Source organism: Bufo gargarizans, chromosome 3 (assembly GCF_014858855.1).
Source record: "Bufo gargarizans isolate SCDJY-AF-19 chromosome 3, ASM1485885v1, whole genome shotgun sequence".
In the NCBI taxonomy this organism is placed as follows: domain Eukaryota; kingdom Metazoa; phylum Chordata; class Amphibia; order Anura; family Bufonidae; genus Bufo; species Bufo gargarizans.
In genome coordinates this window covers 22527232-22553417 of record NC_058082.1, presented here as the reverse complement: position 1 = coordinate 22553417, position 26186 = coordinate 22527232, and the positions used below count along the sequence as shown (strand labels likewise).

The window sequence follows — 26186 nt, the reverse complement described above, 5'->3', positions numbered from 1 at the left end:
GTAATGAGGAGTGAAGCGGCGCGCCGCTGGATCATCAGCTGGGAATCTCAGAGACTTGTCAGCCTAGCTGGAGTAGTGGTGCGCAGAGGAGAGCTGTGCCTGCTGGAAGACTTCCCTTTCTCTAAGTACATTGCAGATTCTTAAAATTATTGAAAAGGTCAGCCGCAGTTGCATGGCGAGACGATAGCGTGCAGATTCTTACTTAATGAGTGCAGAAGCCCGAAATGTCTAGTTAAGGAGAACTATGAAGTTGCTTCTCAATTGACACTGAATATAAAAAAGAAAAATATAAAAATAAAAAAGAATATATATATATATATATATAAAAATACATACACTCACAATCATACACTCTTGGCTAGATATTGAGTGCAGGTGAAAGTTAATCTAAGTAGATCCCATTGCAAAAATGAGGAGGGGGGCTTAAATGGCAAATATTTTCATGGTGCAATTGCTAAATAAAGGAACTAAAAGGGGGTAAAAGCATAATGTGAAGTACATTAAAGGGATCTTCACATTAATAACATTACCTATCTGCAGACTAGGTGATAAATGTGTGATTGCCGGAGGGCCAACTGCTCCTGTGTGAACAGAAACGTGGGTCACATTTATGACCACCACTCTGCTCACTTCTATGGGACTGTCTGAGAGAGCTAAGCTCTATACTGGGCATTCCTATAAAAATTAATGGAGCCATGGGCACTAATGGGAGAACCACATCTTCATTCACACAGGTGACTTAAGGACTAGTGATGAGCGGCAGGGGCAATATTCGAATTTGCGATATTTCGCGATAATTCGAGAATTTGTGATTATTTTCTTGATTGCGAAAATCGCCAATGTAATATGCGCGTAATGCGCGCGCAATACAGGCGTGGGTCACTTTTGCTAAATTTTTCAAGCTGCTAGAGGTTTCCTGAGACTGGAGAAAATGGTTGGCACGGCAGAACATTACAATAGCTTTATATGCAGATAGAGAGCTCCAATATATTTGCGATTGCACAAATCGGCAATTAATGATGTGCATATTTTGGCGCAATACGTGCAACTTCACATTTTAGCAGGTCTGACTACATATTACTGATTGGTGCACTAAGTATTGTTGTGAACTTGTGACATCACAGCACTATGTCTGTATGTATGTATGGACAGTAGTGATGAGCGGCAGGGGTCATATTTGAATTTGTGATATTTCGTGAATAGTTTGTAGAATATTCGTCATACATTCACAAATTCGTATATTCGTTATATACTAAATTTGTTTGTTTTTTACCCGAAAGTCGGCAAGGTAATGATCGCGTAATATGCGAATATACAGGCGTGGGCATCTTAACACATGATTCCCCCCTGCTTCTTGCTTGTGGGCCAATGAGTCATTGGCCCACAAGCAACTTAAGCAGGGAGGAATCATGACTTTAGATGGAAAACAATGCTGAATATTCTAAAAAAACTAATATATAGCACTATATTCAATATAGTGCTATATATTCGTAATGATGAATATTCGTCATTTTTTTCCATCTGAAGTCATGATTCCAGTCAGAGTCCAGTCCTGAATCTAAATGAAAATCTGTGGGGTGATCTGAAGAGGGCTGTGCCCAGGAGATGCCCTCGCAATCTGACAGATTTGGAGTGTTTTTGCAAAGAATAGTGGGCAAATCTTGCCAAGTCAAAATGTGCCATGCTGATAGTCTCATACCCAAAAAGACTGAGTGCTGTAATAAAATCAAAAGGTGCTTCAACAAAATATTAGTTTAAGGGTGTGCACACTTATGCAACCATATTATTTTTATATTTTTTCTTCCCTCTACCTTAAAGATTTCAGTTTGTTTTTCAATTGAGTACAGTTTATAGGTCACATTAAAGGTGGAAAAAGTTCTGAAATGATTTATCTTTGTCTCATTTTTTTACATCACAGAAACCTGACATTTTAACAGGGGTGTGTAGACTTTTTATATCCACTGTACATAAGCTAGCTAACTAACTAACTAACTAAACTAATAACACAGGAAAGCACAGAGCACAGCAATTACACTGCTCTCTCTCTCTCTCTCTCTCAGAACTGCAAAAACGACTGCTGGGGAGGTTCTTATATAGTAAGGGGTAGAGAACTTTCCTATTGGTTGCTAGGGATGTTGCTAAGCTCAGACAAAGACACTGCAGCCTTCTCATTGGCCCACAAGCAAGAAGCATGGGTCATGGGTACAGAAGATGAAAAAAAATCTAGAATATTTACGAATACGAATGTATAGCACTATATTTTACATCTTCGCGAATTCTCGAAGTGGCGATATTCACGATTAAAATTTGCAATTCAAATATTCGCGATCAACACTATTAAGGACCTCTATTCTCATGATTGTGTATCCTGCAGCTGCCAGCAGAGAGACCGTAGAAGCTTTTTGCATGCTCTATTATTATTTAGCTCAATGTATGCAGTAAACTCTTAAGCTCCCTTTAGTGGTGGCTACAGGAGAATTTTTATTTTATTTAACTCTATGGGGGGGGGGCAATTTAATAAGTTCTGTGCCTTAGTTGGTCTGTATTCAACGCATTTATTACCTGTGGCGTATAAAGAATTTACAACATTTTGTGGCATTGCTACTCCATGGCTGGGTTGTCATAAAAATTCATTATTTAGTTACTACTAATAGTAATGATAATACTGTAATTTGGCAAACGTTTTGCTAGAAAGAGCCAATTCACATGCATGAAGCTGAATCGATTTTCATAGCTCCTAACTTCAATGATGACAACTATAGTATCCACAGTAACTGTACACAAAATAAATAAATTAATAAATACATAATTAAAATAAATGTATCAGATTACCTAGTCAAGTATTCTGAATATAGAAGTTAAAGGGGTTGTCCAGGATTTTAGTATTGATGGCCTATCCTCAGGATAGGCCATCAATATCAAATCGTCGGGGTTGTGACATTCGGAGCCAGCGCCGATCAGCTGTATGAGGAGTGTGCAGGTGCCGTCTCCTGTCTCTCTTCTTGCTAACCGTTTCTGTCTATGTCAAAGCAGCAGCGAACAGGAAGATTAGTCAGCCGTCTGCAGGGGTGCGCCTAGCCTTTCTGCTGCCTGAGGTGAAAACTGAAAGGCCCCCCCTCCCCCCAATGCCAATTTCTTAATCTAACCCCTTCCCTCCAGCCCTACTGTTAAAGACATACTTGGAAAACATTACACACAGGTTGCAGTTGTACAGGGTACAGCGATGCAGTTGAATATGTAGAGATGAACTTTTCCCCAATGAAATCACTCAACGCCGATGGCCCTTCCGCTGCCCCCCTTTTGCCCCACCTGGTGCTGCCTGAGGCAATCGCCTCACCTTGCCTTATTGGCGGTGGAACCCTGACCGTCTGGTTGCTAGGAGTGCAATACCTTGTCAATTGGTTGTCATGCAGCACTGGCCTGGCAACCTATTATTTCTGCTGCTACATCAGAACATCTATCACAATAACTCTTATTTTGTCCAGTTAAAGACGACCTCTCAGCTCTCTCGACATTTCTATTTTAGTGCATTTTTGTATTCCCAAAAAATAATAAGTCTACAGCATCTTTTCTTATTACGCTATGTTGTGCTGTTCCTCTGTTATTACTTTTAGAAATCTATACATAAATAGTGTTGATCACGAAAATTTGAATTTCGAATTTTTATCGCGAATATAGGTACTTCGAAAATTTGCGAAAATTTTGAATATAGTTATATATATTCGTAATTTTGAATATTCAAAAAAATTTCCTTTTTTTTTCTTTTTTTTATCAGTACACATGATCCCTCCCTGCTTCTAGCTTGTGGGCCAATAAGAAGGCTGCAATATACTTGACTTTAGGAGTAGTAGTGTTTGCGAATTTTGCTCTATATTCGTTTTTTTTGAATATTCGCTATATTGCTATATATTCTTGTTTTAGAATATTACGAATATTCGAAAAAGGAAGTTATAGCAATATAGCGAATATTCGAAAAAAAAACGAATATAGAGCAATTTAGCTAATATAGTGCTATAATCTTTTTTTTTATAGTTGTAATTTTTTTCCTATCTGAACTTCACATGAGAAAAAAATTACAACTATTAGACAAAGAAGATTATAGCACTATATTAGCTAAATTGCTCTATATTAGTTTTTTTTTGAATATTCGCTATATTGCTATATATTCTTGTTTTAGAACATTACGAATATTCGAAAAAACGAAGTTATAGCAATATAGTGAATATTCGAAAAAAAATCGAATATAGAGCAATTTAGCTAATAAAGTGCTATAATCTTCTTTGTCTAATAGTTGTAAGTTAAAAAATTCGCAATAAAAAATTTGAATTCCGAAAATTCTAATTCCGAAAATTTGCATATTACACAATCATTACCTTTCCGATTTTTTGAGTAAAAAAAATCGTAGAATATAGCGAATATTCGAATTTGAGAATATTCGATGAATATTCTACAAAATATTTGCGAAATATTGTGAATTCAAATATGACCCCTGCCGCTCATCACTATACATAAATTGACAGCTGAGTTTTTCCAGTGGGGTCATGTATGTCCCTATAGCTTCTAATAGTGTTCAAGGCAGACAGTGACAGACACATCCCTTTGACAAAGGGTATGGTAACTCCCAGAGATCAGTGTATTCAGAAATATCCAGGAAAAATAAGAGGAGGACAGCACATCATAGAGATTTATGAAAGGCTCCAGAATTAGTATTTTATGGAAAATGCAAATTGTTTCTAAAACTGACATATCAGGAGAGGGGAAGGGTCTAATTCTGGCTTTCCTTTTCATTGACAGTTTTTTCTATTTATATTTCAGTCCCCTCCAGCGCTGTTCCTGGACAGCAGATCTCATATGCTGCAATACTCAGAAGAAAATCAGGGAGCTCATCTTTGGCACTTTTTAACAATAAGAACAGACCGAGATACAGCAGCTCTTCACTAGAAGCTATGGGACAATACTCACAATCTGAAATAGAGAGAACAAGACAATACAGCTTTCCAACGAACCTCTACCAGCTCTCCGATGGCTACAGGCATGATGATGGTGAGTCTGAGTGTGCCCATCCTGGACATTCATGGCATATCACTAGTATATGTTAGAAATGTCAGGTAGACGCATGCCCCATCTTTGGATTCTGCTCCTATTTCCATAACTGAGCCCCTGAGGTGTATGGAGAGAACATGGTACATGCGCAGTGTTCTCTCCATTAAACAGGTTGTCCAGGCTTTTTCTATTGATGACCTATCTTTGGGATAGGTCATCAATATCAGATTGCCGGAGGTCCAACACATGGTACCCCCGCCAGTCAGCTGTATGAGGAGAAGGTGCTCGCAGTGTGCACGTGCCATCTCCCATCTCTCTTCCTGTCCGCTGCTGCTGTCTATGGTCTTTGCCATAGACAGCAGCAGCAGTGAACAAGAAGAGAGACAGGATATGGCACGTGCACACTGCGAGTACCATCTCCTCATACAGCTGATCGGCAAGGGGACCATGTGTTGGACCCCCGCCGATCTGATTTTGATGACCTAGCTCGAAGGATAGATCATCAATACTAAAAGCCTGGACAACCCCATAACTGCAATATTCAGAAGTCCCATAGCGACGAATGGAGGGTGGCCACGCATTGCTCTCCTTTTACTTTGGTTCCCTGTCTGGATATAGGGATGGGACCCAAACCTTTCTGACATATAAGATTCCAAATGGAAATACCTTTTCAATTGTCTTTCTAGTCATTTCATATGTGTGAAATTGTGTGTTTCCATCTAGGCCATGGTTAAAAATATTAAAAATAGGTTCACATTATGTAATGGTGACATAGTAACATATAGTAGTTCAAAAAAGAAATACGTTCATCAAGTTCAACTAAGGAATAGGTGGGGATGTGAATGTTGGGAAGGGGAGTAAGACCTAGACTTCTACACATTTTCATAAAAATCTATGTTATTAAGTTCAAAGAATTCATCTAAGCCCTTTTTACAACCCCTATTACGACATCCAGAGGTAGTTACCCCACAGATTCACAATTCTCACAGTCAAGGAGGTTTGACGCTTTTGGAAACTGAACTTTTCTTCTCCGGTCAGAGGCAGTGCCCCTTTGTCTTTTGAGGGCATTTTACATGGAACGACTTTTAAGCATATTTTTTGTATGGCCCATTTATACATTCGTATATGTTAATAATCTTCCCCCTTAGACGTCTCTTCTGAAGACTCCATGTAATTCTTCTAATCTTTCTTCATAACTCCCTATCAGTTTAGTTGCTCTCCTTTGTACTTTTTCCAGATGCAGAGCATCTTTTCTATGGACTGGTGCCCAGAACTGACCTGCATATTCCAGATGATCTACAAGGACTCGCAAATCCTTCTCTATAAGTGACTCTCCCAGTGTTACATCCCCTAGGACAGGAATCAGCAACCTCCGACACTCCACCTGTTCTGAAACTATAACTCCCGGAATGCACCTTTCACTTCTATGGGAAAACCATGGTAACAGCTGAGTAAGTGTGCATGCTAGGAGTTGTAGTTTCACAGCAGCTGGAATGCCAAAGGTTGCGGATCCCTGCTATAGGACATATGATGCATGGAGATTATTACTAACCAGATGCAGAACTTTACATTTATCAACATTGAACCGCATTTGCCAAGCGGATGCCCAAACACTAAGGGGCACATTTATTAAGACCAGCATTTTAGATGCCCGTCTTAATAAGGCCCGGTGCTGGCAGTGGATCCCTCAAAGTTATGAAGAGGCACCGGTCTCTTCATACCTTCCGCGGATCCGCCGTCGCTTCTAAATGTAGGCCAGCTTCCTAGCTGTCTCTACAAGTCTACAGGCCCTTCCTCGCCCACGCCATGCCCACTTTTTTAGACCTGGTGTGAGCGGAGTGAAGTTTCAGATTGCGGAGAGAAGGAATCATTGACCACAACTCTCTGGACACGGTCCTTCAGCCAGTTTTCAATCCGATAAGAAACTATACTTTTTAAGCCTATAGACCTTATTTTACATGGTCCCCACCACAAGAAAAAAGCATGCCTCAGCTTGTAGTTCAACTTTTCTTATGTGCAGGATCGCTGTAAATGTTCAGAAACCTTCTCTAATGTATAAGGTAACTAGAAGTTGGGGAGGAGGGGGATGCAGCTGCAGCATCTTCCTTACACTATATCAATGAAAAAACCATTAGAGAAACAAAGAGAAGGGAAGGAAGCAGTAAAAGGGGCAACTAAGTTTCTCAGAATGACACAAGTAAGACCCTCCCTTCTAGCAAACATGCCGATTAAAAGATAAAGGGATACTTATTTCACAGGTTGCGTACAACATATCTTGCAGTCTACATCTAATACATGTATACAGCTTCTTGGATTTTGACATTTTTTTGCTTTGTAACAATTGCTATGTTATAAAATAGCATAGCCAAAGGGTCCCCGACTCCCCATACCAGTGTCAGTCACAGTGCTCCTCTGTCTGCAGTTTTAAGGTGTCCTGACTTGAGTGGTTTTGCTAAAGTCTGTTTTGAGCAGCTACCGCACTTGAGTCAATATAGAATACAGAACACAAGCTCAGAAGTTCTTACATTGATAGCTATCTGCTACACCCGCCACCCACCCCCACCTCTGGGGAGTGTCTGGAGCTCATGAATGTGAGGACTTCTGAGCTTGTTCTCTGTATTCAGTGGACTCCATCACTTCTCAATGCAAATTTTTTTAAATGACTGGGTCAATTTGAGGACGTGACTCAGCCTTGTGCTCAGGGTTTCTGTCACCAGTTTATGCTGCCCTCAGATAGGACACCACAATACTGGTCACAGATTACCATTAAAGGGTTTGTCTCACTTCAGCAAATGGCATTTATCATGTAGAGAAAGTTAATACAAGCCACTTACTAATGTATTGTGTTTATCCATATTCCTTCCTTTGCTGTCTGGATTCATTTTTCAATCACATTATACACTGCTCGTTTCCATGATTACAGACCAGAAAAACTAAATTAGTGGGTGACCTCAATTCAGACGTAACTTTTAATACATTATTAAAATAATATACCCAAAAGGAAGTGGAAGGTCGCCCGCCAGGGTGTAACGCACTTATCAAAAGTAAATATAGTATTGCTATAATAGTGCCAGGGGACATAGAGAGGGGGAGGGGGAGGGGGAGATAGGGAGGGGAATGGAAAACTGGGTCTCTTCCTCCTAGTAAGCCCTCCTCTAATGATCCTCTACGCTGGGGATCAACAAGCTCACCCTAAACAAGGCGATCCCACTGGGATCCTACTAGGAGGAAGAGACTCCGTTTTCCCTTCCCCTCCCTATCTCCCCCCGCCCCCTCTCTATGTCCCCTGGCACTAATATAGCAATACTGTATTTATTCACCACTGAGTGACTTTTGATAAGTGTGTTACACCCTGGCGGGCGACCTTTCACTTCCTTTTGGGTATATTATTTTAATAATGTATTAAAAGTTAAGTCTTAATTGAGGTCACCCACTAATTTAGTTTTTCTTGTATTTATAATTGGGTACCCATGGTTATTTAACCACTTCAGCCCCGCTAGGTGAAACCCCCTTCATGACCAGAGCACTTTTTACACTTCGGCACTACACTACTTTCACCGTTTATCGCTCGGTCATGCAACTTACCATACAAATGAATTTTACCTCCTTTTCTTCTCACTAATAGAGCTTTCATTTGGTGGTATTTCATTGCTGCTGGCATTTTTACTTTTTTTGTTATTAATCAAAATGTAACGATTTTTTTGCAAAAAAATGACATTTTTCACTTTCAGCTGTAAAATTTTGCAAAAAAAACGACATCCATATATAAATTTTTCGCCAAATTTATTGTTCTACATGTCTTTGATAAAAAAAAAATGTTTGGGCAAAAAAAAAATGGTTTGGGTAAAAGTTATAGCATTTACAAACTATGGTACAAAAATGTGAATTTCCGCTTTTTGAAGCAGCTCTGACTTTCTGAGCACCTGTCATGTTTCCTGAGGTTCTACAATGCCCAAACAGTAGAAAAACCCCACAAATGACCCCATTTCGGAAAGTAGACACCCTAAGGTATTCGCTGATGGGCATAGTGAGTTCATAGAACTTTTTATTTTTTGTCACAAGTTAGCGGAAAATGATGATGATTTTTTTATTTATTTTTTTTCTTACAAAGTCTCATATTCCACTAACTTGCGACAAAAAATAAAAAATTCTAGGAACTCGCCATGCCCCTCACGGAATACCTTGGGGTGTCTTCTTTCCAAAATGGGGTCACTTGTGGGGTAGTTATACTGCCCTGGCAATTTAGGGGCCCAAATGTGTGAGAAGAACTTTGCAATCAAAATCTGTAAAAAATGGCCTGCAAAATCTGAAAGGTGCACTTTGGAATATGTGCCCCTTTGCCCACCTTGGCAGCAAAAAAGTGTGACACATCTGGTATTGCCGTACTCAGGAGAAGTTGGGGAATGTGTTTTGGGGTGTCATTTTACATATACCCATGCTGGGTGAGAAAAATATCTTGGTCAAATGCCAACTTTGTATAAAAAAATGGGAAAAGTTGTCTTTTGCCAAGATATTTCTCTCATCCAGCATGGGTATATGTAAAATAACACCCCAAAACACATTCCCCAACTTCTCCTGAGTACAGCGATACCAGATGTGTCACACTTTTTTGCTGCCAAGGTGGGCAAAGGGGCACATATTCCAAAGTGCACCTTTCAGATTTTGCAGGCCATTTTTTACAGATTTTGATTGCAAAGTTCTTCTCACACATTTGGGCCCCTAAATTGCCAGGGCAGTATAACTACGCCACAAGTGACCCCATTTTGGAAAGAAGACACCCCAAGGTATTCCGTGAGGGGCATGGCGAGTTCCTAGAATTTTTTATTTTTTGTCACAAGTTAGCGGAAAATGATGATTTTTATTTTTTTTCTCTTTTTTCCTTACAAAGTCTCATATTTCACTAACTTGCGACAAAAAATAAAAAATTCTAGGAACTCGCCATGCCCCTCACGGAATACCTTGGGGTGTCTTCTTTCCAAAATGGGGTCACTTGTGGCGTAGTTATACTGCCCTGGCAATTTAGGGGCCCAAATGTGTGAGAAGAACTTTGCAATCAAAATCTGTAAAAAATGGCCTGCAAAATCTGAAAGGTGCACTTTGGAATATGTGCCCCTTTGCCCACCTTGGCAGCAAAAAAGTGTGACACATCTGGTATCGCTGTACTCAGGAGAAGTTGGGGAATGTGTTTTGGGGTGTTATTTTACATATACCCATGCTGGATGAGAGAAATATCTTGGCAAAAGACAACTTTTCCCATTTTTTTATACAAAGTTGGCATTTGACCAAGATATTTTTCTCACCCAGCATGGGTATATGTAAAATGACACCCCAAAACACATTCCCCAACTTCTCCTGAGTACGGCGATACCAGATGTGTCACACTTTTTTGCTGCCAAGGTGGGCAAAGGGGTACATATTCCAAAGTGCACCTTTCGGATTTCACCGGTCATTTTTTACACATTTTGATTGCAAAGTTCTTCTCACACATTTGGGCCCCTAAATTGCCAGGGCAGTATAACTACGCCACAAGTGACCCCATTTTGGAAAGAAGACACCCCAAGGTATTCTGTGAGGGGCATGGCGAGTTCCTAGAATTTTTTTTTTTTTGTCGCAAGTTAGTGGAATATGAGACTTTGTAAGGAAAAAAGAAAAAAAAAGAAAAATCATCATTTTCCGCTAACTTGTGACAAAAAATAAAAAATTCTAGGAACTCGCCATGCCCCTCACGGAATACCTTGGGGTGTCTTCTTTCCAAAATGGGGTCACTTGTGGCGTAGTTATACTGCCCTGGCAATTTAGGGGCCCAAATGTGTGAGAAGTACCTTGCAATCAAAATCTGTAAAAAATGGCCTGTGAAATCTGAAAGGTGCACTTTGGAATATGTGCCCCTTTGCCCACCTTGGCTGCAAAAAAGTGTCACACATCTGGTATCGCCGTACTCAGGAGAAGTTGGGGAATGTGTTTTGGGGTGTCATTTTACATATACCCATGCTGGGTGATAGAAATATCTTGGCAAAAGACAACTTTTCCTATTTTTTTATACAAAGTTGGCATTTGACCAAGATATTTCTCTCACCCAGCATGGGTATATGTAAAATGACACCCCAAAACACATTCCCCAACTTCTCCTGAGTACGGCGATACCAGATGTGTCACACTTTTTTGCAGCCTAGATGCGCAAAGGGGCCCAAATTCCTTTTAGGAGGGCATTTTTAGACATTTGGATCCCAGACTTCTTCTCACACTTTCGGGCCCCTAAAAAGCCTGGGCAGTATAAATACCCCACATGTGACCCCACTTTGGAAAGAAGACACCCCAAGGTATTCAATGAGGGGCCTGGCGAGTTCCTAGAAATTTTTTATTTTTTGCATATGTTAGCGGAAATTGATTTTTTTTGGTTTTTTTCTCACAAAGTCTCACTTTCCGCTAACTTAGGACAAAAATTTCAATCTTTCATGGACTCAATATGCCCCTCAGCGAATACCTTGGGGTGTCTTCTTTCCGAAATGGGGTCACATGTGGGGTATTTATACTGCCCTGGCTTTTTAGGGGCCCTAAAGCGTGAGAAGAAGTCTGGAATATAAATGTCTAAAAATGTTTACGCATTTGGATTCCGTGAGGGGTATGGTGAGTTCATGGGAGATTTTATTTTTTGACACAAGTTAGTAGAATATGAGACTTAGTAAGAAAAAACAAAAACAAAAAAAAAATTTCCGCTAACTTGTGCCAAAAAAAATGTCTGAATGGAGCCTTACAGGGGGGGGTGATCAATGACAGGGGGGGTGATCAATGACAGGGGGGTGATCAATGACAGGGGGGTAATCACCCATATAGACTCCCGGATCACCCCCCTGTCATTGATCACCCCCCTGGTAAGGCTCCATTCAGACGTCCGTATAATTTTTACGGATCCATGGATCGGATCCGCAAAACACATGCGGACGTCTGAATGGAGCCTTACAGGGGGGTTATCAATGACAGGGGGTGATCAGGGTGATCACCCCCCTGTCACTGATCACCCCCCCTGTAAGGCTCCATTCAGACATCCGCATGATTTTTTACGGATCCATGGATACATGGATCGGATCCACAAAAAACATGCGGACGTCTGAATGGAGCCTTACAGGGGGGTTATCAATGACAGGGGGTGATCAGGGTGATCACCCCCCTGTCACGGATCACCCCCCCTGTAAGGCTCCATTCAGACATCCGCATGATTTTTTACGGATCCATGGATACATGGATCGGATCCACAAAAAACATGCGGACGTCTGAATGGAGCCTTACAGGGGGGTTATCAATGACAGGGGGTGATCAGGGTGATCAGCCCCCTGTCACGGATCACCCCCCCTGTAAGGCTCCATTCAGACATCCGCATGATTTTTTACGGATCCATGGATACATGGATCGGATCCACAAAAAACATGCGGACGTCTGAATGGAGCCTTACAGGGGGGTTATCAATGACAGGGGGTGATCAGGGTGATCACCCCCCTGTCACTGATCACCCCCCCTGTAAGGCTCCATTCAGACATCCGCATGATTTTTTACGGATCCATGGATACATGGATCGGATCCACAAAAACCATGCGGACGTCTGAATGGAGCCTTACAGGGGGGTTATCAATGACAGGGGGTGATCAGGGTGATCAGCCCCCTGTCACGGATCACCCCCCCTGTAAGGCTCCATTCAGACATCCGCATGATTTTTTACGGATCCATGGATACATGGATCGGATCCACAAAAAACATGCGGACGTCTGAATGGAGCCTTACAGGGGGGTTATCAATGACAGGGGGTGATCAGGGTGATCACCCCCCTGTCACGGATCACCCCCCCTGTAAGGCTCCATTCAGACATCCGCATGATTTTTTACGGATCCATGGATACATGGATCGGATCCACAAAAAACATGCGGACGTCTGAATGGAGCCTTACAGGGGGGTTATCAATGACAGGGGGTGATCAGGGTGATCACCCCCCTGTCACGGATCACCCCCCCTGTAAGGCTCCATTCAGACATCCGCATGATTTTTTACGGATCCATGGATACATGGATCGGATCCACAAAAAACATGCGGACGTCTGAATGGAGCCTTACAGGGGGGTTATCAATGACAGGGGGTGATCAGGGTGATCACCCCCCTGTCACGGATCACCCCCCCTGTAAGGCTCCATTCAGACATCCGCATGATTTTTTACGGATCCATGGATACATGGATCGGATCCACAAAAACATGCGGACGTCTGAATGGAGCCTTACAGGGGGGTTATCAATGACAGGGGGTGATCAGGGTAATCAGGGTGATCACCCCCCTGTCACGGATCACCCCCCCTGTAAGGCTCCATTCAGACATCCGCATGATTTTTTACGGATCCATGGATACATTGATCGGATCCACAAAAAACATGCGGACGTCTGAATGGAGCCTTACAGGGGGGTGATCAATGACAGGGGGTGATCAGGGAGTGTATATGGGTGATCACCCCCCTGTAAGGCTCCATTCAGACGTCCGCATGTGTTTTGCGGATCCGATCCATGTATCCATGGATCCGTAAAAATCATGCGGACGTCTGAATGGAGCCTTACAGGGGGGTGATCAGTGACAGGGGGGTGATCAATGACAGGGGGTGATCAGGGAGTGTATATGGGTGATCACCCGCCTGTCATTGATCACCCCCCTGTAAGGCTCCATTTAGACGTCCGTATGCGTTTTGCGGATCCGATCCATGTATCCGTGGATCCGTAAAAATCATACGGACGTCTGAACGGAGCCTGACAGGGTGGTGATCAATGACAGGGCGGTGATCAATGACAGGGGGGTGATCAGGGAGTTTATATGGGGTGATCATGGGTGATCAGGGGTTTATAAGGGGTTAATAAGTGACGGGGGGGGGGTGTAGTGTAGTGTGGTGTTTGGTGCGACTGTACTGACCTACCTGAGTCCTCTGGTGGTCGATCCTAACAAAAGGGACCACCAGAGGACCAGGTAGGAGGTATATTAGACGCTGTTATGAAAACAGCGTCTAATATACCTGTTAGGGGTTAAAAAATTCGGATCTCCAGCCTGCCAGCGAACGATCGCCGCTGGCATGCTGGAGATCCACTCGCTTACCTTCCGTTCCTGTGAGCGCGCGCGCCTGTGTGCGCGCGTTCACAGGAAATCTCGCGTATCGCGAGATGACGCGTATATGCGTGACTGTGCGCAGCGCTGCCACCTCCGGAACGCACATGTGCGTTAGGCGGTCCGGAGGTGGTTAAATACATGGTTACAGACCACCCTCAAATCCATCAGTGGTGGTCGTGCTTGCACACTATAGGAAAAAGTGTCAGCCTCTCTGGTGGCCGGGACCATGGGAGCTCAGATAGGCTAGTTCTTTTTCCTATATTGTGCAAGAAAAGCCACAGATTGCAGGGTGGTGTGTAACCATGGAAATGAGCAGTGTACAGTATACCGTGATGGAAAAATTTATCCAGCCAGCAAAGAAAGCAATATGGACAATCACAATACATTAGTAATTTCCTGCTTGCCAGAGAAGGTGAGAGCTGCATGTACATGTAGCAATCATATCCTCCACATGGGGAGCAGCAATCTCTACTGCGATTGCTCCTCCCCATAGAGAGTCAGTGGGTTTGGCCAACAGGTCCCTGCTTACATAGGAAGATCTCCTGGTCAGAAAGGATAATTTTGGTGTCCGCATCAGGGACGCGTTCACCTAGTGGACAAGAGTTTTCTCATTAATCAGGTGATCGGTGACACCTTTCGGCAGGACATTTATCAGGATCGAGTGTTCTTAGGAACACCCCTTCCCAATCATTGCCCCAATTGTAGGCCTGTGTAAAGGGGCCTTTGCATGTTACTTTCTGGGTCAATGATTGATATTGCCGGACAATAGCACCATGCTGGCAATATCTGGTCTATTTCTATAGCATAATCCTCAACGTGTGAAGACAATGCTTATCATGATATGTGATATTTTTATTTTTTTGCTGATTACTAGAGATGAGCAAAGTATTAAAAAATATGATTCAGCTGGTTCACCAAATTTTACAAAAAAAATTTGCTTTGTGATGAATTACTTCATCACGAAGCGCATTTCTTTGTAGGTAGTAGGCTTTGTAGGCAATTGCGTCATTAAACCCCTCAGATGCCGTGTTCATAGCTGACAGAGTGTAAAATAAAATAAAAAATTTAATAAAACATACTTGCCTCATTCAATTGGTCGCGACAGGCCGGCCACCGCCATCTCTCGTGGCCCGTTATGACATCATAAGTAACCGCGCATAGGATTTCGCGTGAGATCTTCAATCAAGATGGTGTCGGCTGGCCCATCGCAAGAAAAATTTATGTTTTTTACCTCTATTCAGGAAAAATCGATTTGCTACCATGAAATTTGGATTCACGGATAATTTAATTTACCCTGAAATTTGGATCACTTTGATTCGCTCAACACTACTGACTAGAGTTGAGCGGACACCTGGATGTTCGGGTTCGAGAAGTTCGGCCGAACTTCCCGAAAATGTTCGGGTTCGGGATCCGAACCCGATCCGAACTTCGTCCCGAACACCATTGAAGTCAATGGGGACCCGAACTTTTCGGCACTAAAAAGGCTGTAAAACAGCCCAGGCAAGGGCTAGAGGGCTGCAAAAGGCAGCGAAATGTAGGTAAATCCCCTGCAAACAAATGTGGATAGGGAAATGAATAAAAATAAAAATTAAATAAATAAAAATTAACCAAAATCAATTGGAGAGAGGTCCCATAGCAGAGAATCTGGCTTCACGTCACCCACCACTGGAACAGTCCATTCTCAGATATTTAGGCCCCAGCACCCAAGCAGAGGAGAGAGGTCCCGTACCAGAGAATCTGTCTTCATGTCAGCAGAGAATCAGTCTGCATGTCATAGCAGAGAATCAGGCTTCACGTCAGCCACCACTGTAACAGTCCATTTTCATAAATTTAGGCGAAGCACCCAGGCAGAGGAGAGAGGTTCCGTAACACAGAATCTGGCTTCATGTCAGCAGAGAATCAGTCTGCATGTCATAGCAGAGAATCAGGCTTCACGTCACCCACCACTGCAACAGTCCATTGTCAGATATTTAGGCCCAGCACCCAGGCAGAGGAGAGAGGTCCCGTAACAGACAATCTGGCTTCATGTCAGCAGAGAATCAGTCTTCATATCATAGCAGAGAATCAGGCTTCACGTCACCCACCACTGCAACAGTCCATTGTCAGATATTTAGGCCCAGCACCCAGGCAGAGGAGAGAGGTCCCGTAACAGACAATCTGGCTTCATGTCAGCAGACAATCAGTCTTCATATCATAGCAGAGAATCAGGCTTCACGTCACCCACCACTGCAACAGTCCATTGTCAGATATTTAGGCCCAGCACCCAGGCAGAGGAGAGAGGTCCCGTAACAGAGAATCTGGCTTCATGTCAGCAGAGAATTAGTCTGCATGTCATAGCAGAGAATCAGGCTTCACGTCAGCCACCACTGCAACAGTCCATTGTCAGATATTTAGGCCCAGCACCCAGGCAGAGGAGAGAGGTCCCATAACACAGAATCTGGCTTCATGTCAGCAGAGAATTAGTCTGCATGTCATAGCAGAGAATCAGGCTTCACGTCACCCAACATTGGAACAGTCCATTGGCATATATTTAGGCCCCGGCACCCAGACAGAGGAGAGGTTCATTCAAATTTGGGTAGCCTCGCAATATAATGGTAAAATGAAAATAAAAATAGGATTGAATGAGGAAGTGCCCTGGAGTACAATAATATATGGTTAGGGGAGGTAGTTAATGTCTAATCTGGACAAGGGACAGACAGGTCCTGTGGGATCCATGCCTGGTTCATTTTTATGAACGTCAGCTTGTCCACATTGGCTGTAGACAGGCGGCTGCGTTTGTCTGTAATGACGCCCCCTGCCGTGCTGAATACACGTTCAGACAAAACGCTGGCCGCCGGGCAGGCCAGGACCTCCAAGGCATAAAAGGCTAGCTCTGGCCACGTGGACAATTTAGAGACCCAGAAGTTGAATGGGGCTGAACCATCAGTCAGTACGTGGAGGGCTGTGCACACGTACTGTTCCACCATGTTAGTGAAATGTTGCCTCCTGCTAACACGTTGCGTATCAGGTGGTGGTGCAGATAGCTGTGGCGTGTTGACAAAACTTTTCCACATCTCTGCCATGCTAACCCTGCCCTCATATGAGCTGGCCGTGACACAGCTGCCTTGGCGACCTCTTGCTCCTCCTCTGCCTTGGCCTTGGGCTTCCACTTGTTCCCCTGTGACATTTGGGAATGCTCTAAGTAGCGCGTCTACCAACGTGCGCTTGTACTCGCGCATCTTCCTATCACGCTCCAGTGCAGGAAGTAAGGTGGGCACATTGTCTTTGTAGCGTGGATCCAGCAGGGTGGCAACCCAGTAGTCCGCACATGTTAAAATGTGGGCAACTCTGCTGTCATTGCGCAGGCACTGCACAATGTAGTCGCTCATGTGTGCCAGGCTGCCCAGGGGTAAGGACAAGCTGTCCTCTGTGGGAGGCGTATCGTCATCGTCCTGCCTTTCCCCCCAGCCACGCACCAGTGATGGGCCCGAGCTGCGTTGGGTGCCACCCCGCTGTGACCATGCTTCATCCTCATCCTCCTCCACCTCCTCCTCATCCTCGTCCTCCTCGTCCTCCAGTAGTGGGCCCTGGCTGGCCACATTTGTACCTGGCCTCTGCTGTTGCAAAAAACCTCCCTCTGAGTCACTTCGAAGAGACTGGCCTGAAAGTGCTAAAAATGACCCCTCTTCCTCCTCCTCCTCCTCCTCCTGGGCCACCTCCTCTTCCATCATCGCCCTAAGTGTTTTCTCAAGGAGACATAGAAGTGGTATTGTAACGCTGATAACGGCATCATCGCCACTGGCCATGTTGGTGGAGTACTCAAAACAGCGCAACAGGGCACACAGGTCTCGCATGGAGGCCCAGTCATTGGTGGTGAAGTGGTGCTGTTCCGCAGTGCGACTGACCCGTGCGTGCTGCAGCTGAAACTCCACTATGGCCTGCTGCTGCTCGCACAGTCTGTCCAGCATGTGCAAGGTGGAGTTCCACCTGGTGGGCACGTCGCATATGAGGCGGTGAGCGGGAAGGCCGAAGTTACGCTGTAGCGCAGACAGGCGAGCAGCGGCAGGATGTGAACGCCGGAAGCGCGAACAGACGGCCCGCACTTTATGCAGCAGCTCTGACATGTCGGGGTAGTTGTGAATGAACTTCTGCACCACCAAATTCAGCACATGCGCCAGGCAAGGGATGTGCGTCAAACCAGCTAGTCCCAGAGCTGCAACGAGATTTCGCCCATTATCACACACCACCAGGCCGGGCTTGAGGCTCACCGGCAGCAACCACTCGTCGGTCTGTTGTTCTATACCCCGCCACAACTCCTGTGCGGTGTGGGGCCTGTCCCCCAAACATATGAGTTTCAGAATGGCCTGCTGACGTTTACCCCGGGCTGTGCTGAAGTTGGGGGTGAAGGTGTGTGGCTGACTGGATGAGCAGGTGGAAGAAGAGGAGGAGGAAGCCGAGAAGGAGGAGGTGGCAACAGGAGGCAAAGAATGTTGCCCTGCGATCCTTGGCGGCGGAAGGACGTGCGCCAAACAGCTCTCCGCCTGGGGCCCAGCTGCCACTACATTTACCCAGTGTGCAGTTAGGGAGATATAGCGTCCCTGGCCGTGCTTACTGGTCCACGTATCTGTGGTTAGGTGGACCTTGCTACAGATGGCGTTGCGCAGTGCACACTTGATTTTATCGGATACTTGGTTGTGCAGGGAAGGCACGGCTCTCTTGGAGAAGTAGTGGCGGCTGGGAACAACATACTGTGGGACAGCAAGCGACATGAGCTGTTTGAAGCTGTCTGTGTCCACCAGCCTAAATGACAGCATTTCATAGGCCAGTAGTTTAGAAATGCTGGCATTCAGGGCCAGGGATCGAGGGTGGCTAGGTGGGAATTTACGCTTTCTCTCAAATGTTTGTGAGATGGAGAGCTGAACGCTGCCGTGTGACATGGTTGAGACGCTTGGTGACGGAGGTGGTGGTGGTGGTGTTGGTGGTACATCCCCTGTTTGCTGGGCGGCAGGTGCCAACGTTCCTCCAGAGGTGGAGGAAGAGGCCGAGGCGGCATCAGCAGAATAGGCCGAGGCGGCAGCAGCAGAAGAGGTAGCAGGGGGAGCCTGAGCGACTTCCTTGTTTTTAAGGTGTTTACTCCACTGCAGTTCATGCTTTGCATGCAGGTGCCTGGTCATGCAGGTTGTGCTAAGGTTCAGAATGTTAATGCCTTGCTTCAGGCTCTGATGGCACAGCGTGCAAACCACTCGGGTCTTGTCGTCAGCACATTGTTTGAAGAAGTGCCATGCCAGGGAACTCCTTGAAGCTGCCTTTGGGGTGCTCGGTCCAAGATGGCGGCGGTCAGTAGCAGGCGGAGTCTCTTGGCGGCGGGTGTTCTGCTTTTGCCCACTGCTCCCTCTTTTGCTACGCTGTTGGCTCGGTCTCACCACTGCCTCTTCCTCCGAACTGTGAAAGTCAGTGGCACGACCTTCATTCCATGTGGGGTCTAGGACCTCATCGTCCCCTGCATCGTCTTCCACCCAGTCTTGATCCCTGACCTCCTGTTCAGTCTGCACACTGCAGAAAGACGCAGCAGTTGGCACCTGTGTTTCGTCATCATCAGAGACATGCTGAGGTGGTATTCCCATGTCCTCATCATCAGGAAACATAAGTGGTTGTGCGTCAGTGCATTCTATGTCTTTCACCGCTGGGGAAGGGCTGGGTGGATGCCCTTGGGAAACCCTGCCAGCGGAGTCTTCAAACAGCATAAGAGACTGCTGCATAACTTGAGGCTGAGACAGTTTCCCTGGTATGCATGGGGGTGATGTGACAGACTGATGGGGTTGGTTTTCAGGCGCCATCTGTGCGCTTTCTGCAGAAGACTGGGTGGGAGATAATGTGAACGTGCTGGATCCACTGTCGGCTACCCAATTGACTAATGCCTGTACCTGCTCAGGCCTTACCATCCTTAGAACGGCATTGGGCCCCACCATATATCGCTGTAAATTCTGGCGGCTACTGGGACCTGAGGTAGTTGGTGCACTAGGACGTGTGGATGTGGCAGAACGGCCACGTCCTCTCCCAGCACCAGAGGGTCCACTAACACCACCACGACCATGTCCACGTCCGCGTCCCTTACTAGATGTTTTTCTCATTGTTATGGTTCACCACAACAACAAAAATATTATTTGGCCCAATGTATTGTATTCAAATTCTGTATTCTGAATGACCCTATGTGCACCTTGAATATTATATACCCTTTTAGGGATAGATTTCAAATAGCTCTGATACAGCAGAAACCACTCAATTAGGAAATTGCTAAATTGGGAATTGTATTTCAACCCAGAACAAAAAATGTGCTTTGATGGACACTAAATAACTTGCCCAGCCAGAACAGTACAGCAGTAACGACAGATTTAGCGGGATATAAATTTGAGGCCTAGTATTTAGGCGCTGGGTGACAGGTATAGATTTACTGACAGAATTAGACTTGGAAATGCACAGTAGCGTGTGTGTGAAGTTTTTCAGAATGACCCTATCAGCACCTTGATTCTGATATACCCTTTTAGGGATGTATTTAAAGTAGGCCTGATACAGCAGAAACCACTAAATTAGGAAATTGCTAAATTGGGAATTGTATTTCAACCCAGAACAAAAACTGTGCTTTGACGGACACTAAATAACTTGCCCAGCCACAACAGTTCAGCAGTAACGACAGATTTAGCTGGATATAAACTTGAGGCCTAGTATTTAGGCGCTGGGTGACAGGTATACGTTTACTGACAGAAAATAAACAGACTATAGCTGGTTAAATGCACTTGGTGTGACAGCTTCACCGTGATGTAGGCTTTAGCCAAAAAACAACCACACCATTGAGGGTTAAATGCATTTGGTGACAGGCGCAGCTTGCCCCTGATGTAGTATATGGCCAAAAAATAAACAGACTATTGCTGGTTAAATGCACTTGGTGTGACAGCTTCACCCTGATGTAGGCTTTAGCCAAAAAACAACCACACCATTGAGGGTTAAATGCACTTGGTCGCAGCTTGTGCTGGCGCACCACAAGACACAAAATGGCCGCCGATCACCCCAGAAAAAAGTGACTGACAAACGGTCTGGGCAGCCTAAAAACAGTGAGCAATTGAGTATCAGCAGCTCAATGACCCACAGCTGCAGATCGATCACTGGATGGAGTCTTTTGGAGGAGTTAATCACTGCCTAATCTCGCCCTACTGTCGCAGCTGCAACCTCTCCCTACGCTAATCAGAGCAGAGTGACGGGCGGCGCTATGTGACTCCAGCTTAAATAGAGGCTGGGTCACATGGTGCTCTGGCCAATCACAGCCATGCCAATAGTAGGCATGGCTGTCACGGCCTCTTGGGGCAAGTAGTATGACGCTTGTTGATTGGCTGCTTTGCAGCCTTTCAAAAAGCACCAAGAAAGCGACGAACACCGAACCCGAACCCGGACTTTTACGAAAATGTCCGGGTTCGGGTCCGTGTCACGGACACCCCAAAATTTGGGTACGAACCCGAACTATACAGTTCGGGTTCGCTCATCCCTACTACTGACTACTTTTAGGCTCAGTTGGATGGCAAAGTTCCAAAGGTTGCAGTTGTAAGCAGGTCAAAAGACTCGAGGCTAAAGGAACCCTCTGCCACGCCAAAATTGCAGAAATAAAATCTCAGACTTTAGGGTGAACTATGCAGTTTTTTATTTTCTTGATCCACCATGCAAGGAGGAAATTGCAACAAAAAAAATCTGGATTTAGGGCTGACTGTAGCTGTTGGTTTGTGAGAGATTGATTGGTCATTGTATATATATAAAATTAAAGACAGTTTTAAATAAGATAGATAAGGAGTTGACCACCTGGGGGAACCTTCTTTTCTCGATCTCATGAAGAAGTCATTGACTTAAAATAAGTCTTCTTAGAGTATTGTATCCACTTCAGTCACTATCATTTTCACTTCGCTAGATCTTTGAAAATAATTCTATGGAGATGTAAAGAATGCTATGGTGAGAATATCTTGCCCGGCTATCTTAGGAACTCATTTAATGATGATTGGAGCTACTCTACTTCAAGGGTCCGATTTTAGAGATTGGAGAGGATCCCAGGAGGTGGGACCCCCACCTATATGACATTGATGGCATTTGCTAGTGTTATGCCATTAATGTCCGAGATGGGAATATACCTTTGAGGCATTTGCAGAAAATCACTGAAAAGAATAAAAAAAAAACATCCTGCACGATGTAATAAATGAATATGCGGATGTGAATGGCTATATTTATGGAACAAAAAAAAATATCACAGAAAATAATGGACTGACACAATAAATGCAAACATTATATACAATATGGACTAAGCCCTTACTCTGATATGATAAAATCTGAGACTCAGTCAATATACATTTATTTATTTTTTTATCTTTTTAATTAGTTCAATGGACAATAAATAATACAGCATACAGAAATGAAGCTCAGTGCATAACAAAGCTCTCGACAGAGTATGGCAGTGGTCCTATACAGGCGGTACATAGACAAATGTGTAGTCACTCGTATAAACAGTAATACAGGTCTAAGTTAGTTCCAAAACTCAATGGGTGATAGCCGCGTTATCCAGAACGGTTGCTTTGATGGAGATAAGCAAGGGTTAAATGGATGAGGTGGGCCCTCCCATCTGAGAAAGGGCACCCCCAGAGTGACAACTTGCATTGACCATGGCAAGGGAAGTTGTCAGAGACATCTGGTGATATATAGAAGTGGAATGAGAAAAGGAACTATTATAACAGAAAAATGAAACAGGAAGTTGTGAAGCAAAGGGGTATCCCAGTTACATAAGCATATGGATCATCAATGGAGCCCTAGATCCCATGGGATGCTCTGTAATTCTTCCACAGGTGCCACCGTTTTGAAAATTTAGCGTGTTGTCTGGAGGCCCAGCTGGCTAGCTCCTCCATTCTATATAGTTGGTCAAATTTGCTATACCAATGGTCAATTGTTGGTGGGTCTGTACTGAGACATTTTAGAGGAATCAATAGGCGGGCAACTTGTACTTGGAGAGTGGGTAGGTTGTGTGCTGATTTTGGGGACAATCGGATCTGGGTGCCAAAAATCGCATTGATCTTTGACTCTATCTGTTGCCAAAACGTCTAGATAGGTGGGCAAGACCAGAATATGTAAAGGAGGGAGACAGAATCTTGTTGGCACCTCCAGCACAGGTCAGATTGAGAGAGGCCCAATTGGAATAAGTTGTACCATCTAGTCAAAACCTTAAAGGAGTGTTTTTGTATGCAAACACATCTTGAAAACCCATGTGACCTAAGGCGAATTTTTACAATTTTGGGTTCCGTAAATGACCTTTGCAATGCTCTCTCCCAGCTCCCTATATATACACTGGCCGAAACGGTTGCTTTAGAGACGAAAGGGTATGATATAGAAATGAGATCTACCTAGGGTGGGTGGGTAAAGGATTTAAGGATTTCTCCAACCAGGTGGGTTCTCCTAGGTCCTTTCTTGCTGAAAATATAGCAGAAAGGAAGCGGGAGAGCTTGTGGTATTCTAGAAAGTTACCTGGTGGGAGTGTTGTAGAGCAGTAAGGCAAAACATTCTCTGCAGAGCCTATTTCTTTTAGGAGGTCCTTAACTGATTTATCCTTTAATCTAATCTAGAAGTTTGGGGCGCGGGTGTGGGAAAGGAAGACATAGTATTGTATTAACTGGGCAGGGAGAGAGTTTGGGAGACAAGACAGGAGGAGGGAGCTGTTGTTAAGGGATCGAAAAGTAGAGTAAATTCCTTTCATCAACCCATATATCGCGATCTTGGGCACAGTCAGGCCCCAAAGGCTAGCCAGTTGTTGATCGCCTAGTGCAGCAAGCTCGATGTCCACTCCCAAAGTGCCACAGCTAGTGACACACAAGGAGATCCAACGCTTCAACTGAATAGCTTTGTAGTAAGTCAGAATTTTTGGCAAACCAAATCCACCAATGGAACTGGGCAGGGTAAAGGTTTATTTTGCTATCTTGGGTTTCTTTTTCTGCCACAAGAAGGAGGAGAAGATGGATCTGACCAGGGACGTCTTAAACAAGGGGCAAAAGGGGCAGCTGCCCCGGGCCCAGTTGCTCCTGGGGGGCCCAAGGCAGCTGCCTCTTGAGCCCTGCTAGCCACTGCGCTGGGTGTCAGGCTGTCAGCTACACAGGGGGTGCTGCCATGGCATGCCTGCCGGCACTCCAGGCAGCGTACTGTAAGAGCTGTGATTCTCTAGGACCTTAGATGACATCATCACCATGTGACCAGTAACCTAGCAATATTACTGGTCACATGGCTATGAGGTCATCAAGGTCCTACCAGGAGTGTTGCTGTAGAAGTTTGCCTTAACTGTGGAGCTTTTTTTGTTTAGATTACATCAGAAAAAGGTGACAGGGGCTGTTATGCTAATATACTGTAAACTACTGTATAATGGGGTGCTGTATAGTGTGGGGGCCTGTATACTGTGGGGGTTGTATACTGTGGGGGGCTATATACTGTATACTGTGGGTGCTGTATATTGTGGAGTGCTATACTGCTGTACTGTATACTGTGGGGGACTGTATACTGTGGGTGCTGTATATTGTGGAGTGCTATACTTCTGTACTGTATAGTGTGGAGGGCTGTATCGTGTATAGTTTGGGGTGCTGTATACAGTGAGGGGCTATACTGATCTACTGTATACCGTGAGGTGCTGTATACTGTGGGCTGCTATACTTCTCTACTATATACTGTGGGGTACTGTATAGTGTGGGGTGCTATACTGCATACTGTGTGGTGCTGTATACTATAGGGTGCTATACTGCATACTGTGGGTTGCTGTATACTATAGGGTGCTATACTGCATACTGTGGGTTGCTGGGGTGAACTGTAACACTAGGGTGAGCCGAGCCCTTGTCTCCTTCCTGCAGAGCGGTGCCCACTTCCAGCCTGAGCCCAGCTGCCCAGAGCACTGATCCTGAGCTGCTGGAGTCTTCAGAACTGGAATATTTACAGTCATTCACTGGACTCTACCAGATGTGTGGATTTTTTGTGTGTGTGTTGTGGTGGAGGGCGTGATTGCCTGCTAAGGTGTGGGAAGACGGGATCCAGGGGGCCCAAGTAAATTTTTGCCCAGGGTCTAATCAATATTAAAGACGGCCCTGGATCTGACCATGAAAAAGAATGACTGGCTGAGAAATACAGGCACCGTCTGGAGCATATGTAATAATTTGGGCATGACATTTGTGCATAATAAATTATTGCGGCCCAACCAGAAGACATAAGGAATAGAAAGGGAGGATAGCATTGTTTTAATCTATCGAATTAGAGGTGGATAGTTCGCCCCATATAGGAGCGATGGGTCTTTAGTTAGGCAGATTCCTAGGTATTTCAGTTGGGACGACTGCCATTTAAATGGCATTGACTTTCTCAATGTGTCCACTACCACTCGAGGCACGGGAAGATAGAGAGTCTCCCGAACTCTTTGAATAATTCAATAATATGTGGGAAGGCTGTATCTGGGTTAGTAATCAGTATTAGCAGGTCATCTGCAAAAGCTGCATCCTGGTGTATTACATCTCCCAGATGTAAACCCGCTTATGTTTTCTGATAGCCTGGAATAAAGTCTCCATGACTAATATAAATAGTGTGGGGGAAAGTGGGCAACCTTGCCTGATACCGTTGAAGATTTCAAAGGGAAATTAACTCTGATCCTAGCACTCGGATGGTTGTATAGGGACATACAGTACAGATCAAAAGTTTGGACACACCTTCTCATTCAAAGAGTTTTCTTTATTTTCATGACTATGAAAATTGTAGATTCACACTGAATGCATCAAAACTATGAATTAACACATGTGTGGAATTATATACATAACAAAAAAGTGTGAAACAACTGAAAATATGTCATATTCTAGGTTCTTCAAAGTAGCCACCTTTTGCTTTGATTACTGCTTTGCACACTCTTGGCATTCTCTTGATGAGCTTTAAGAGATAGTCACCTGAAATGGTTTTCACTTCACAGGTGTGCCCTGTCAGGTTTAATAAGTGGGATT

The 26186-nt window shown here is 44.5% G+C and overlaps 1 protein-coding gene across 1 annotated transcript in view; it reads left to right on the top strand.

The window, feature by feature from the left end:
- Nucleotides 1-2706: 2706 nt before the first annotated feature.
- Nucleotides 2707-26186, top strand: part of CNTN5 (contactin 5) — a 579181-nt gene continuing 555701 nt past the window's right edge. The window contains exons 1-3 of the mRNA XM_044285392.1: nucleotides 2707-2770; nucleotides 3414-3468; nucleotides 4820-5043. Coding sequence (XP_044141327.1) covers nucleotides 2707-2770; nucleotides 3414-3468; nucleotides 4820-5043 — 343 coding nt within the window. The remainder of the gene's footprint in view (nucleotides 2771-3413; nucleotides 3469-4819; nucleotides 5044-26186) is intronic.